This window comes from Humulus lupulus, chromosome X (assembly GCF_963169125.1).
Source record: "Humulus lupulus chromosome X, drHumLupu1.1, whole genome shotgun sequence".
Taxonomy (NCBI): Eukaryota; Viridiplantae; Streptophyta; class Magnoliopsida; order Rosales; family Cannabaceae; genus Humulus; species Humulus lupulus.
This window is the reverse complement of record NC_084802.1, coordinates 224,024,241-224,036,775: the sequence shown is the minus strand read 5'-3', so window position 1 is coordinate 224,036,775 and position 12,535 is coordinate 224,024,241. Positions and strand designations below refer to the sequence as shown.

At 36.4% G+C, this 12,535-nt stretch overlaps 1 protein-coding gene across 3 annotated transcripts in view; it reads right to left on the bottom strand.

Moving 5' to 3' along the window:
* The window catches only part of LOC133806205 (kinesin-like protein KIN-6), a 58,784-nt gene extending 46,457 nt beyond the window's left edge, over positions 1-12,327 (bottom strand). The window contains exons 1-18 of one of the 3 annotated variants that reach the window (XM_062244330.1): positions 11,429-12,323; positions 11,130-11,329; positions 10,913-11,039; positions 10,723-10,817; positions 10,191-10,326; positions 9,968-10,033; positions 9,717-9,779; positions 9,449-9,499; positions 9,222-9,304; positions 9,041-9,149; positions 8,772-8,832; positions 8,530-8,675; positions 3,607-3,813; positions 3,371-3,475; positions 3,174-3,281; positions 2,921-2,995; positions 2,765-2,836; positions 2,553-2,673 (exon numbers count right to left, since the gene is read on the bottom strand). In XM_062244330.1, the coding sequence (XP_062100314.1) occupies positions 2,553-2,673; positions 2,765-2,836; positions 2,921-2,995; positions 3,174-3,281; positions 3,371-3,475; positions 3,607-3,813; positions 8,530-8,675; positions 8,772-8,832; positions 9,041-9,149; positions 9,222-9,304; positions 9,449-9,499; positions 9,717-9,779; positions 9,968-10,033; positions 10,191-10,326; positions 10,723-10,817; positions 10,913-11,039; positions 11,130-11,329; positions 11,429-11,938 (2,335 nt within the window). In that variant the 5' untranslated portion in view covers positions 11,939-12,323. Of the gene's footprint in view, positions 1-2,552; positions 2,674-2,764; positions 2,837-2,920; positions 2,996-3,173; positions 3,282-3,370; positions 3,476-3,606; positions 3,814-8,529; positions 8,676-8,771; positions 8,833-9,040; positions 9,150-9,221; positions 9,305-9,448; positions 9,500-9,716; positions 9,780-9,967; positions 10,034-10,190; positions 10,327-10,722; positions 10,818-10,912; positions 11,040-11,129; positions 11,330-11,428 lie in introns of all 3 variants that reach the window. The other 2 variants (XM_062244331.1, XM_062244332.1) reach the window with 2 other exon arrangements.
* Positions 12,328-12,535: the final 208 nt, after the last annotated feature.

Here is a 12,535-nt window from a genome sequence, read left to right as displayed (position 1 = left end):
AATTTTTCATGAAAAAATGACTTTGCTCAATGGTAGCTCGATAGTGGCTCGATTTGATTCTTGCAAAAGACATAATTTTTCACTCTGGTGTCCGTTTGGGGTGATTTTTTTTTTATTTTGGGTATTTTTTCAAAATCTACACGTTTGACATGTTCATATACACATTTGTGAAGTGTAACACTTGTAAAAAATACAAAAGTGCAAACATACCTCATGTTTAAGATATCTTTTGGTATATTTTAAAGTTTTAAACTTTACAAATGTGCATATGAGCATGTCCAACATGTAGATCTTTAAAAAATACTCAAAATTAAGAAAAAATCACCCCAAACGGACACTCGAGTGAAAAATTATGTCTCTTGCAAGAATCACATCGAGCACCATCGAGCTATTATCAAACCACTATCGAGCAAAGTCGTTTTTTTCATGAAAATCTCAATCTTGAAGAGCGAATGGTTGCTCGATAGTGCTCAATGCCAGCTCGATGGGGCCTTCAAAATCGAGATTGATCATGAAAAAACGACTTTGTTCGATGGTGATTCAATTATGGCTCGATGATGCTCGATGGTGCTCAATGTGATTCTTGCAAGAGACATAATTTTTCACTTGGGTATCTGTTTGGGTGATTTTTTTTATTTTGAATATTTTTTCAAAATCTACACGTTTAACATACTCATATGCACATTTGGGAAGTTTAAAACTTAAAAATATACCAAATGATGTCTTAAACATAAGGTATGTTTGCACTTTTGTATTTTTTACAAGTGTTACACTTCACAAATGTGCATATGAATATGTCAAACGTGTAGATCTTGAAAAAATACCCAAAATCAAAAAAAAATATCACCCCAAACGGACACCCGAGTGAAAAATTATGTCTCTTGCAAGAATTACATCGAGCACCATCAAGCCACTATCGAGCTACCATCGAGCAAAGTCATTTTTTCATGAAAAATCATGATTTTGAAGGTCTCATCGAGCTAACATCGAGCACCATCGAACCACCATCGAGCAAGGTCAATTTTCTGCAGATTTCGGAGTTTTAGATCTGAAAAAAAAAACTCAAAAATCATGCTCAGATCCGTTCGAAATACAATATTTAGTATGGTGGTGGTGTTGGTGGTGTTTTGAGGTGAGAGTGAAATAAGAGAAAGAGAGAGGGATGAGAGAAGAGAGAAGAGAGAAGAGAGAAATGAAATGTGAAAAGTGAGAAAATGGTAAGGGTATTTTGGGTAAAGTGCTAAAAAGTAGCATTATTTTGAAATCTTTAATATGCCTAACATTTTTTAAAAATTATAGTATTTATCAAGCATACAAACTGAAATTTCCCTTACAATAATACATATGATATGGAATGTGTTCAATAGACATTGTTTTTTACACTAAATTTAGACCCTTAGATCAAACCAAAACCAAGGACTAGGATTAAACATAAGTTAGAAGGAAAAAAAACAAAACCTATAAATTTATTGACTCTCTCTTCCACTGCTCTTCCTACAACCAGCCATTCATCAACAGTGATCAACTACTCCTATTTTCCCTGACCGCAGTCCATCACCATTTGCCGCCACTGTGTGAGTCGCATACTTATTTCTCTATTTGACCTCTTGCATAAACCTATCACTTGGATTGTTAATCAAAATTATATATATTATGGTAGCAAAATGTGATTTGATACACTTGAGTTGGCCTAGTTTTAAACATGTCGCAAAGTGGAATGTCATTGAGACTCATTCATACACAAAAGCTATGCATTCGAATCTTTTTTAAAAGGAAATAGTAGTGAAGTTTCTCATTTAAGGTCTATAAATGATAAGGTTGGCAAAAGTTCTGAATAGATTTTGTTAGTACAGAATGTGGTTGAGGATAACTTCACCAAAGCCAAAAATGAGAGGAGAAACCATGGATTGAAAAAAGTGATGGAATTGGAAGAAGGTAATTTAGAGATGGGGATAATGTGAGAAGAGGTAACTCCTGTTTGTGATAGAAGCCGGCAGCACAATGACTGACGACGACAGTGTTAGACGGCGATGGACAGCAGTGGGAAGGAAGATGAGAGTTGATGAACAGCCAGCTATAGGAAGCCTGATGGTAGGGAGAGGCAATGAATTTTTTAAGTTTTGTTTTTTCCTTCTAACTTGTGTTGTAATCTTAGCCCTTGGATTTGGTTTGATCTAAGGGTCTAAATTTAGTGTAAAAAACAATGTTTCATTGAACCCATCCCATATAATATAATAATAAATAAAACGTTAAAGAGAGCAAAATAGATAGAGTACACGAAACCATGTTTTAAGAAGAAAAACTAAAATTACAGACCATTTTATGAGCCAGAAATTCTCTAAATGCCAATGTGAGCATGATGATAGGCCATTCAATATATAAATTTGATTCACTAAATAATTCCAACCAAAATGAATAATAAACATCTAGGCACCTGATGGCATGCCATTGATCAAGAGAAAATAGAGAAGCAGTAGCAGCCAACTTGTATAACTAGAATCACTCACAAAACAAAACAAAATAAAATAAAATGAGAATTATTCAATTCAAACCTGTCACAAATGCATTAGTACAAGCATCATCCGTCCCCAGGCACTTAGACTCATGTAAATGTTCAGCATTATGTTCACTATCGGAAGCAACTGGATTTATCTGATATAAATTGTCCAGTAGCTATGTCAAATATCAAGAAATATGAAAACGTCAAATAGTATCAATATGCAATGCCATAATAAATCCCGTAGTCCTATCACAAAAGTCAAACCTGATAGTTCTGCTGTGAGATTTCAACACTAGAGGATGAATCATCAACCATACCAACGACCAAATCTCTCACCTAAAAATGAGAAAAAGGTTTTTCAGGATATCAAGCAAAACTACTTCAAACGAATTACAAAAGTGTAAGGTGAATCTGCCTTACAGGAGTGCCAAAAATTTGCTCATTGTCAACACATTCCAACCCTGTCAATTGTGAAGGATAATCTTCTTCTTTCACCTAGACATAAAATAATGGATTCAAATCTTGAAAATTACAAGACAAGCAAAACAATTTAATCCACAAGGAAATATGGATTTAAAAATACTTCATTTGGGATGGGAGAAAAATAAGACTTAAAATTTTTTTTTTTTTTCAGAAAAAAAAGGACAAGCAAAAGAAAACATAGACTACATACCTGTAACTGGGAAAAACTCTGATCCTGATCAGTATTAGAATCAAACTTGTCAGAACTTCTACTGGACGAAGATACCCTGAAGTCAAGAGAATCATATGCTATATTTGTCTGCACACACAATGAAAAAAATAACCACAAAGATTTAGCTAATAGGGAATTAAGAGAAACGGTAAAAGTAGTTAAATATACATCTTTACCTGAGAGGATGTAACTTGATCCTGTCTTGAAGTGGAGTCATAAGTTTTGGGAGTGCAATTGCACTCAGATGGACGAAGGTTGGGATAACAAAGATCCACATTTGACTGAAGATAAATAAATTCGGGGACACGTTAGCCTTCCAACATCATAGATGCTGCGTAAATATTATATTTAAATATGGGAATGAACTTAACCATACGAAGAAGCAAACAGAACAAGGATAAGTATGTAAAACCTTGTCAAAATCACAAATATCAGGTCTATTTAACTTCTCTTTGTAGTTTAAATTAGTCTCTGTTTCAACTAAAGCAATTTCCACAGACTTCTTGAGGGAAAAGTTACTGTATGACTCTGCATCCCCCAGCTTCTTCTCCAGCGCAACATATCTTGCCTTTTCAAGCTTAAGGTTTTTGGTGAGATGATGAATTTCATTTTCTGCCACCTAGTCATGGCAAGACTGTAAATTAGCTATAAATTAGGACTAATTAGTTTCTTATTCTCTCATAGTTTCCTAGAATAGCTTCTCTAGTTTGTATATAAATATATGTTTATTTCTCATTGAAATACAAGGGAATACAATTCTCTTCACCTCTTATTACATGGTATCAAAGCATTAGTCTATAAAATTCGAATTTTGCTACAAAATTAGGGTTTTTTTTTCTTTTGGGGTTGTCCATAAACACAAATTAGGGTTTAGTCTATCTTTGTTGTGATTCTACATTGGTTTTTCGTGTTTTCGGTTGTGTTTCTTTAAGAAGTTATGGCTGAGAATAAATCAGAGACGAAATCCGTGGTTTCATCTGATGTGATTCCTGTGATGTCTAAAATCACGGACCATAAACTGATTGGTTCGAATTATTTGGAGTGGTGTAAGACTGTTCGACTTTATCTACGAAGTATTGACAAAGATGACTACTTGACTGATGATCCTCCTAAAGAAAAAGATGATTCAAGACAGACGTGGCTCAGGGAGGATGCTTGCTTATTCCTTCAAATCCGGAATTCTATTGATAGTAAGGTAATTGGTTTGATCAATCATTGTGAGTTTGCTAAAGAACTAATGGATTATTTGGAATTTTTGTATTCTGGAAAAGGCAATCTCTCCCGTATGTATGAGGTGTGCAAAGCATTCTACCGTGTGGAGAAACAAGATCAGTCCCTAATGAACTACTTTATGTCTTTTAAGAAGACGTATGAGGAGCTTAATATGTTGCTGCCATTTAGCACTGATGTGAAGGTTCAACAACGCCAGCGAGAGCAGATGGCTATTATGAGCTTTCTGGCAGGGCTCTCACCTGAATTTGATTCTGCGAAAGCACAAGTTCTTTCTGGTTCTGATGTTTCCTCTTTACAAGATGTCTTTAGTCGTATTCTTCGCACGGAAATTACTCATTCTGTTCCTCTTAATAGTGCTTTGGTAAGTCGTAATAATTATGCGCCTAGGAAATCTTCTATTCCAACTGGGCATAAAGGAGGTCGTTCACAAGGAGTTGAAACTCGAACACCGGATTCTGGAGGCATTATTTGCAACTACTGTAAAAAGGCAGGTCACACTAAGTTTGAGTGTAGAAAGCTACAGTTTAAAAATCAACAACACTCTGTTAATGTTGCAAATACTATTTGATGCCACTGATAAATCCGTCCTTATTTCTGCTGATGAATTTGCCAAGTTCTCACGATATCAGGAATCACTCAAGTCGTCATCTCTTTCTGTCACTGCTATTGCCGATTCAGGTAAATCTAATACATGTCTTCTCTCTTCATCCTCCAAATGGGTCATTGATTCTGGTGCCACAAATCACATGTCAGGTAATTCCCATCTCTTTTCCACTTTTCATTCTCACACCTCAACTTCTACAGATACCTTAGCTGATGGGTCACCATCTTGTGTTCGTGGATTTGGCACTATTACTCCTACACCTCTGCTTACTTTGTCATCTATCTTACATTTACCTAGTTTATCCTTCAAATTGCTCTCTGTTAGTCAACTCACTCGTAATCTTAATTGTTGCATCTCATTCCTTTCCCGATCATTGTTTATTTCAGGATCTTATGACGAAGAAGATTATTGGTAAAGGACATGAATCTGGATGCCTCTATATTCTTGACATACCGCCACCAACTTCTTTTGCTTGTTCGAGTGTCACTTCTGCTTTTGAGGCTCATTGTCGATTGGGTCATCCGTCTCTTCCTTTGCTCAAGAAACTTTGTCCGCAATATAGTAAGGTGTCTTCATTAGATTGTGAGTCGTGTCAATTTGCCAAACGCCATCGTCTTAGTTCGAGTCCACGAGTCAATAAACGCGCTAGTGTTCTTTTTGAATTAGTTCATTCTGATGTTTGGGGTCCTTCTCCTATTTTGTCTAAACCTGGATTCAAGTATTTTATTACTTTTGTTGATGATTATTCTCGTGTAACTTGGTTATATTTAATGAAAAATCATTCTGAGTTGTTTTCTATATTTTGTGCATTTTGTGCTGAGATTAAGAATCAATTTAATGTTTCTATTCGTACTTTGCGAAGTGATAATGTCAAAGAATATACATCTGCTTTATTTCATTCTTATATCGTCTCTAATGGCATGCTTCATGAAACCTCTTGCGTTGATACTGCATCCCAAAATGGTGTAGCAGAACGTAAAAACAGACATCTTCTTGAAACTGCACGAGCCCTCTTATTTCAAATGCATGTTCCTAAATATTTTTGGGCCGATGCTGTTTCTACAGCATGTTTTCTTATCAATCACATGCCATTTTTTGTTCTTAATGCTGAGATCTCGTATAAAATTCTTTTTCCCAGCAAGTCATTATTTCCAGTTAATCCTAGGATATTTGGTAGTACTTGTTTTGCTCGAGATGTTCGTCCAAATGTCACCAAATTAGATCCTAAGTCATTGAAGTGTGTATTCCTTGGCTATTATCGTCTTCAGAAAGGGTATAGATGTTATTGTCCAAATCTCAACAAGTATCTTGTCTCCATTGATGTTATCTTCATGGAAAACACACCATATTTTTCATCTTCCTCTATCCTTACTTGTCAGGGGGAGGATGATGATGATTTGTTGGTATATTCTATCACTTCTTCTGCCCCTGACCCACTTCCTAAGGAATCTCCTATTTCTAACCCGATCTCAGACACTACTCACGATGAGTCTCCTATTACTCACCTTGTCTCAGCCACAGCTCCTGACATGCCTCCGCCTCCTATTAAAGTGTACACCAGGCGTCTGCCTTCTGTTTCATGTCCTACACCTACTTCTTCGTTATCAGATTCGGTCCCATACAATGATCTTTCTATTGCGCTACGCAAAGGTAAACGTCAGTGCACTTATCCTATATCTTCTTTTGTTTCTTATAATCACTTGTCATCTTCTTCTTGTTCTCTTATTGCTTCCCTTGATTCTATTTCGATTCCTAATACTGTTTGTGAAGCCATATCGCATCCTGGTTGGCATAATGCAATGATAGAAGGGATGAATGCTTTAGATGACAATGGTACTTAGGACTTGGTCGATTTACCTTCAGGAAAACAAGCATAGGGTGCAAATGGGTATTCAATGTTAAGATCAATCCAAATGGATCAATTGCTCGATTAAAGGCCCGTCTTGTTACTAAGGGTTATGCTCAAACCTATGGAGTGGACAATTGTGATACTTTTTCTCCTGTTGCTAAGTTGACATATGTTCGATTGTTTATTTCAATGGCAGCTACTCATCATTGACCTCTACATCAACTAGATATCAAGAATGCTTTTCTTCATAGAGATCTTCAGGAGGAGGTGTATATAGAGCAACCTTCTAGTTTTGTTGCTCAGGGGAAGTTTGTCGTCTTCAAAAATCTTTATATGATTTGAAGCAAAGTCCTCGTGCTTGGTTTGGTACATTTAATCAAGCTGTTGAGAAATTCGGTATGCTGAAAAGTAAGTCGGATCATTCTGTGTTTTATAAATGATCAACTGTTGGTATCATTTTATTGGTTGTGTATGTGGATGATATTGTTATTACTGGAAATGGTACTAGAGGAATCTCATCTCTTAAGTCATTCATTCATACTCAGTTTCACACGAAGGATTTGGGGAGCTCAAGTATTTCTTGGGAGTTGAGATAACTCGGAGTAAACAAGGTATTTTTCTATCTCAAAGAAAGTATGTCGTTGATTTGTTGACTGAGACAGGAAAATTGGAAGCAAAGCCTTGTAGTACTCCAATGAGTCCTAATGTGCACCTTACAAAAGATGGGGAACCATTTGAAGATCCTGAAAGATATCGCAGGTTGCTTGGAAAGTTGAATTATCTTACCGTAACTCGTCCAGACATTGCATTCTCAGTTAGTGGTGTCAGTCAGTTCATGTCATCTCCAACAATTCATCATTGGACAGCGTTAGAGCAAATTTTGTGTTACTTGAAAGGAGCACCAGGACGAGGTATCGTGTACGCGGATCATGGGCACACTCATATTACGTGTTTCTCAGATGCAGATTGGGCAGGTTCTAAAGTGGATAGAAGATCCACTTCAAGTTATTGTATTTTTGTTGAAGGGAATTTGGTCTCTTGGAAGAGTAAGAAGCAAAATGTTGTGCCATGATCAAGCGCAGAATCAGAATATAGGACTATAGCACAATCTGTGTGAGGTAATGTGAATCTATCAACTATCGACTGAAGTAGGACTTAAGACTTCAGTACCAGCAAAATTATGGTGTGATAACCTAGCTGCTCTTCATATTGCATCTAATCCTGTGTTCCATGAGTAGACTAAGCACATCGAAATTGATTGTCATTTTGTTCGTAAGAAAATTCAGCAAGGCTTGATCTCCACAAGATATGTGAAGACAGGCGAACAACTAGGGGATATCTTTACAAAAGCATTAAATGGGGTACGGGTTGATTATTTTTGTAACAAGCTGGGCATGATTAACATATATGCTCCAGCTTGAGGGGGAGTGTTAGCTATATATAATAGTTGTTCATATTAACTGTAAATTAGCTATAAATTAGGACTAATTAGTTTCCTTTTCTCTCATGGTTTCCTAAACTAACTTCCCTAGTTTGTATATAAATATATGTTTATTTCTCATTGAAATACAAGTGAATACAATTCTCTTCACCTCTTATTACAATTATAACCCCAGAACTAAACATAGCAAACAATCTAAACTGATTACCTTTAACTTTTCTTTATACTGCTTCAAGGTATTCCAAAAAGCTTTAGCAAAACTTTGCCAAATCTCACAATTTCTCTCCAAGTCAACAGAGCTCAACTCTAAAGGTGTACAATCAGAAATTTCTGATATGAAGATTTTTGTGTCCTCTGTAATAAAAAGGAAAATGATCTGAAAGAATCTAAACAAGAACCTAAACAATGTAGAAAAGATAAGAAAAACAGAACCATGTAGGTTCAAACAACCTTTTACACAACCTTTCCCACTGGTGTGGGCGTCATCTTCATCAGCCTTTCCTTCTTCATTCTAAAAGCAAAAACAATAAGATGACAATGAGGAATCCCTACATTACATTCAATTTAAAACCCTGCAGCCAAGTAAAGTTTAACATAAACATTTAATGTAGCAAAGAGAATCCTCAGTATTTTGATATTGTACAATCTCAACAGAGTAATTAAAGTCAAATTATGTGTGCAGTGTGCAAAATTTAACACTTAAGGGAGGAATAAAGTACCCCACAAGCATCACTAAATTTCATTCTCTTTGGCTGCTTATTTCTGGAAAAAGCCTGATACTGCCTCTTGTTACTGGGAACATTTGGTGGTTCTTCAATGTTATCAAACCTAAACACAATGTTAACATTAATTCCAAAACAAACTAAATAACTCAGGGAGCATTCAGGGTTAGAGCCTCACCTTATTCTCATTAGAGGAGAAGCTTGCCTTAGCAGGTAAGTTGTATTAAGATAATCTTCTTCCCCGGACTTGACTGTTAAAATCTACAATAAAGCTAAGAATAAGATAGTAGCTGATGAAAGTATAGATAAGAACAAGTGAACTCTTCTGTGATTGGTGAACCAGCCAAACTAAACAAAGAGTTCATCACCAAGTTAAACAGAGTTAGAGGGAAAAAAAATACATACCAATGCCATCCTCTTCTTCCCTTCCAAATATTCTCGTAAATACCTGGTCAACTGTCCAGGAATACGGTGAAGGTGTTAGAATTGTGATACAAGCTCACATTTTGGTAACAACGTTGAAGAGATCAAATGGCTCAGAATTCAAGTACAAACAATAATGATTTAGAATAAAAAGGAATCCCATACTATTAATGATAAAACTAGAACCTACCCCCTCCCCTCAAAAAAACAAAAATAAAAACAAAAGGTGAATAGTAACAGGAAACATTACCAACGAGTTTTGAAAGTGCTTCTGCAATGGCCTCTTAGGGTTCCTTTGATGCTCCAACAAAGACTAAAAACAAAGGAAAGAATAAGCACCATTACATGAAGCAATACAACCAACACACAATCGAAAGACAAAAAGTGCAAGAAAGTAAAAGAAGCTTGGAAGTTTTATAAAGTAAACATCCTGAAAGACGACTGTATCATAAGATTGCAGGTGTCAGGTGCTATGTAAGAAGCCAAGATAAGGCTACGTACTCTTAGGCATGAGCCAAAAACCATTGATGTATTATTGATGAAGTTACTTTCAAGCAACCTTGCCCCCTGAAAAATGACAAACAGAAAAGGCATTTATAATTATATACAACTTATAGTATCTAATAATATGATCAATTGAGTATAACTGCAGATAAGATATAAACAGAAAAATAATCATTTTATGAGAACAAATTTGATTACATAAACTGAAAAAAGAAGGGACCTGATTGCCAGTTTTCTTCTCTCTTTCAGCTCCAGCAAGATCAACTATACTTAGAACAGCACTATTGGTTTGATACTCATCTTCTCCTTCAAATTCACTAGCAACACTGTGGATGTTGATAATGCACTGCGACCGGCTAAATGAATGAAAACAGAAAATAAATGTATAAAATACTGGAAACGCTGTAAATAACTTATAAAAGAATTCCCTTAACTTAATTGCCCATAAATAACAGGAAGTTTAAGTTTTGAGGTCACATAAAAGGATAATAGCTATAAAATTCTCTCCAAAATATTAAACAGAAGTTTTCTAATGGCAAAAATCTGAATAACTTGTCCACTTTAAAAACGCGCCAACAAGTCATTACTATGGAAAAGTTGAAAACTGGTAAAGAAAAAGTCATGTCATGCTTCAACTGCTATCTTAATTCCATTGTACAGTAAAAAGACCTAGCATAAATACATAAAGAATTCCCATATATGTGCTCTACAACAGTTGAAAAAAAAAATATTAGATTGTGGCTTCAATGCACCTAGACTGGCTATTTGTATTCGTCGTAGCAGTGAGACGATTTAGCATTGCATGAGCTACTAAGGATTCTGCTTGTCTTGCATCAGTAACAGTTATCTGTTCAACCAAAAAAAAAGAAGTACGTATACATGATGTTATGTATTTGTATACAACCATTATAGCTCCACACGAATCAAAATTGGCCAATTAACCTCTTGGAGCCCTTTTATGGCAGATTTTTGCATGGTTAAATCAGCTCCACCTCCACCAGGCGATAAGTCAAACAACTTCTCTCCTTTACGTTCGGATTGAATTTCAAAAATGGATATACTGAATGATCTGTTAAGAAAAGAAATGCTAGCCCATTCTAATCACATTATTCTCAAAGCAAATTTGGTTAATTAACAGTGTTTTCTAACAAATTTTTACCTCCGGAGCTCGGAAGCCGTCTCCGCCGGAGGCTTAAATATCTGGTGAAGCGTGCGTGGTAGAATTCCAGGATCTCTAACGCTTCCGAAAACGGTGTGAGTCTTGCCGGAGCCACTAGGTCCTAGAGTTGCAAGCATACCACTTTTACCCTTTAAAAAATCCTCAACCAAAGAGCTTACCATCTTCTCATATACTTCTTCCTATCAGCAGTCACAAGAGAAGTTGCATAAAGGAATATATTTATATACACCAAACAAGTTCTTCCATCGATCGCTACAAAAACAAACAAGCTACCCAACCTGAGAAGAATCAGGAGCAAAGACGTGAGAAAATCCTTCATAAACTTCCGACTTCACCCGTTTAGCCCCCTGCAAGTTCAAGGGTGGCGTGAGCGTCACCGAGTGGCAATCATTAACTTTGACGCAAATTTCGCCAGACTTCTTCTTGTTCTTAGTTGCATCTCTGGCGGAGGTCTTCTTCGCCGGGTTTTGGGGCCAAGCATTTTTAGCTCTCGACTTGGGATTGTGATCTTTGTCTAAACTCGTCGACGGCAAAATGGGTCGGACTCTTAGAAAGACCTTAAGATTTTCAGAGGTTGAATCTAACAATTTGGGTTTAGGGTTTTCAGAAACTTCCATGCACAAAATTTCTTCGGTCGGAAAGGATGGAATATCCGGTACCGTGGATGAAGACGAATGAAGTGGAACTTGGCGAGATTTCGTGGCAGTAGTAGTAGGCCTCGCCTTTCGGGGTGGGTTCCGACGAACCGTGACAGAGTATAAACATGTTTGAGGACTCTTCGTCTCCATATTTTGACGATGGCAGAATAGACCACTCTCAGTCTCTCTCCTCTATTCTCCAGTGCTAAAATGAGTTAAGTAATAGCTTCTGTTCGGAAATGAAATTGGCGGAAACCCAATTTTGAAAGGAAAGAGGAAATTAGCCCAGTGCCCATTTTAATATAACTCTTTTAATTTATACGCACGCTGTGATATTTTTTTTTTCAATACCCAGTTTTATAATGATGTCCCCATTATACCCCTTCTCCCACTCAAAAGACTAGCGCATAACTTTTCCGTCTCTCACTCTTACTCATCATCTTCTCCATTCTTCCGGCACCGCCAGCCACCATTGATGCCACCCACCACTAATCACAACAGATTCATCCAAGCTATACACACGGCTTCATAGCACTTTCTCTTCGTCCAAGCAAATGAGCAACATATACATGCCTTATTCTCTCTGAATATAGTGTGCTAGTTAATATCGGGTAGGAAGATTAGTAGTTTTACATGGTTGATTCATTATTTTTTTGGTATACCATTATTAATTTTTGAAAAATTGGGGAAATGACTTTTTTTTTTTTTTGTATGCATTTTGCGTTATGACCTCTTTTACATAGGTTT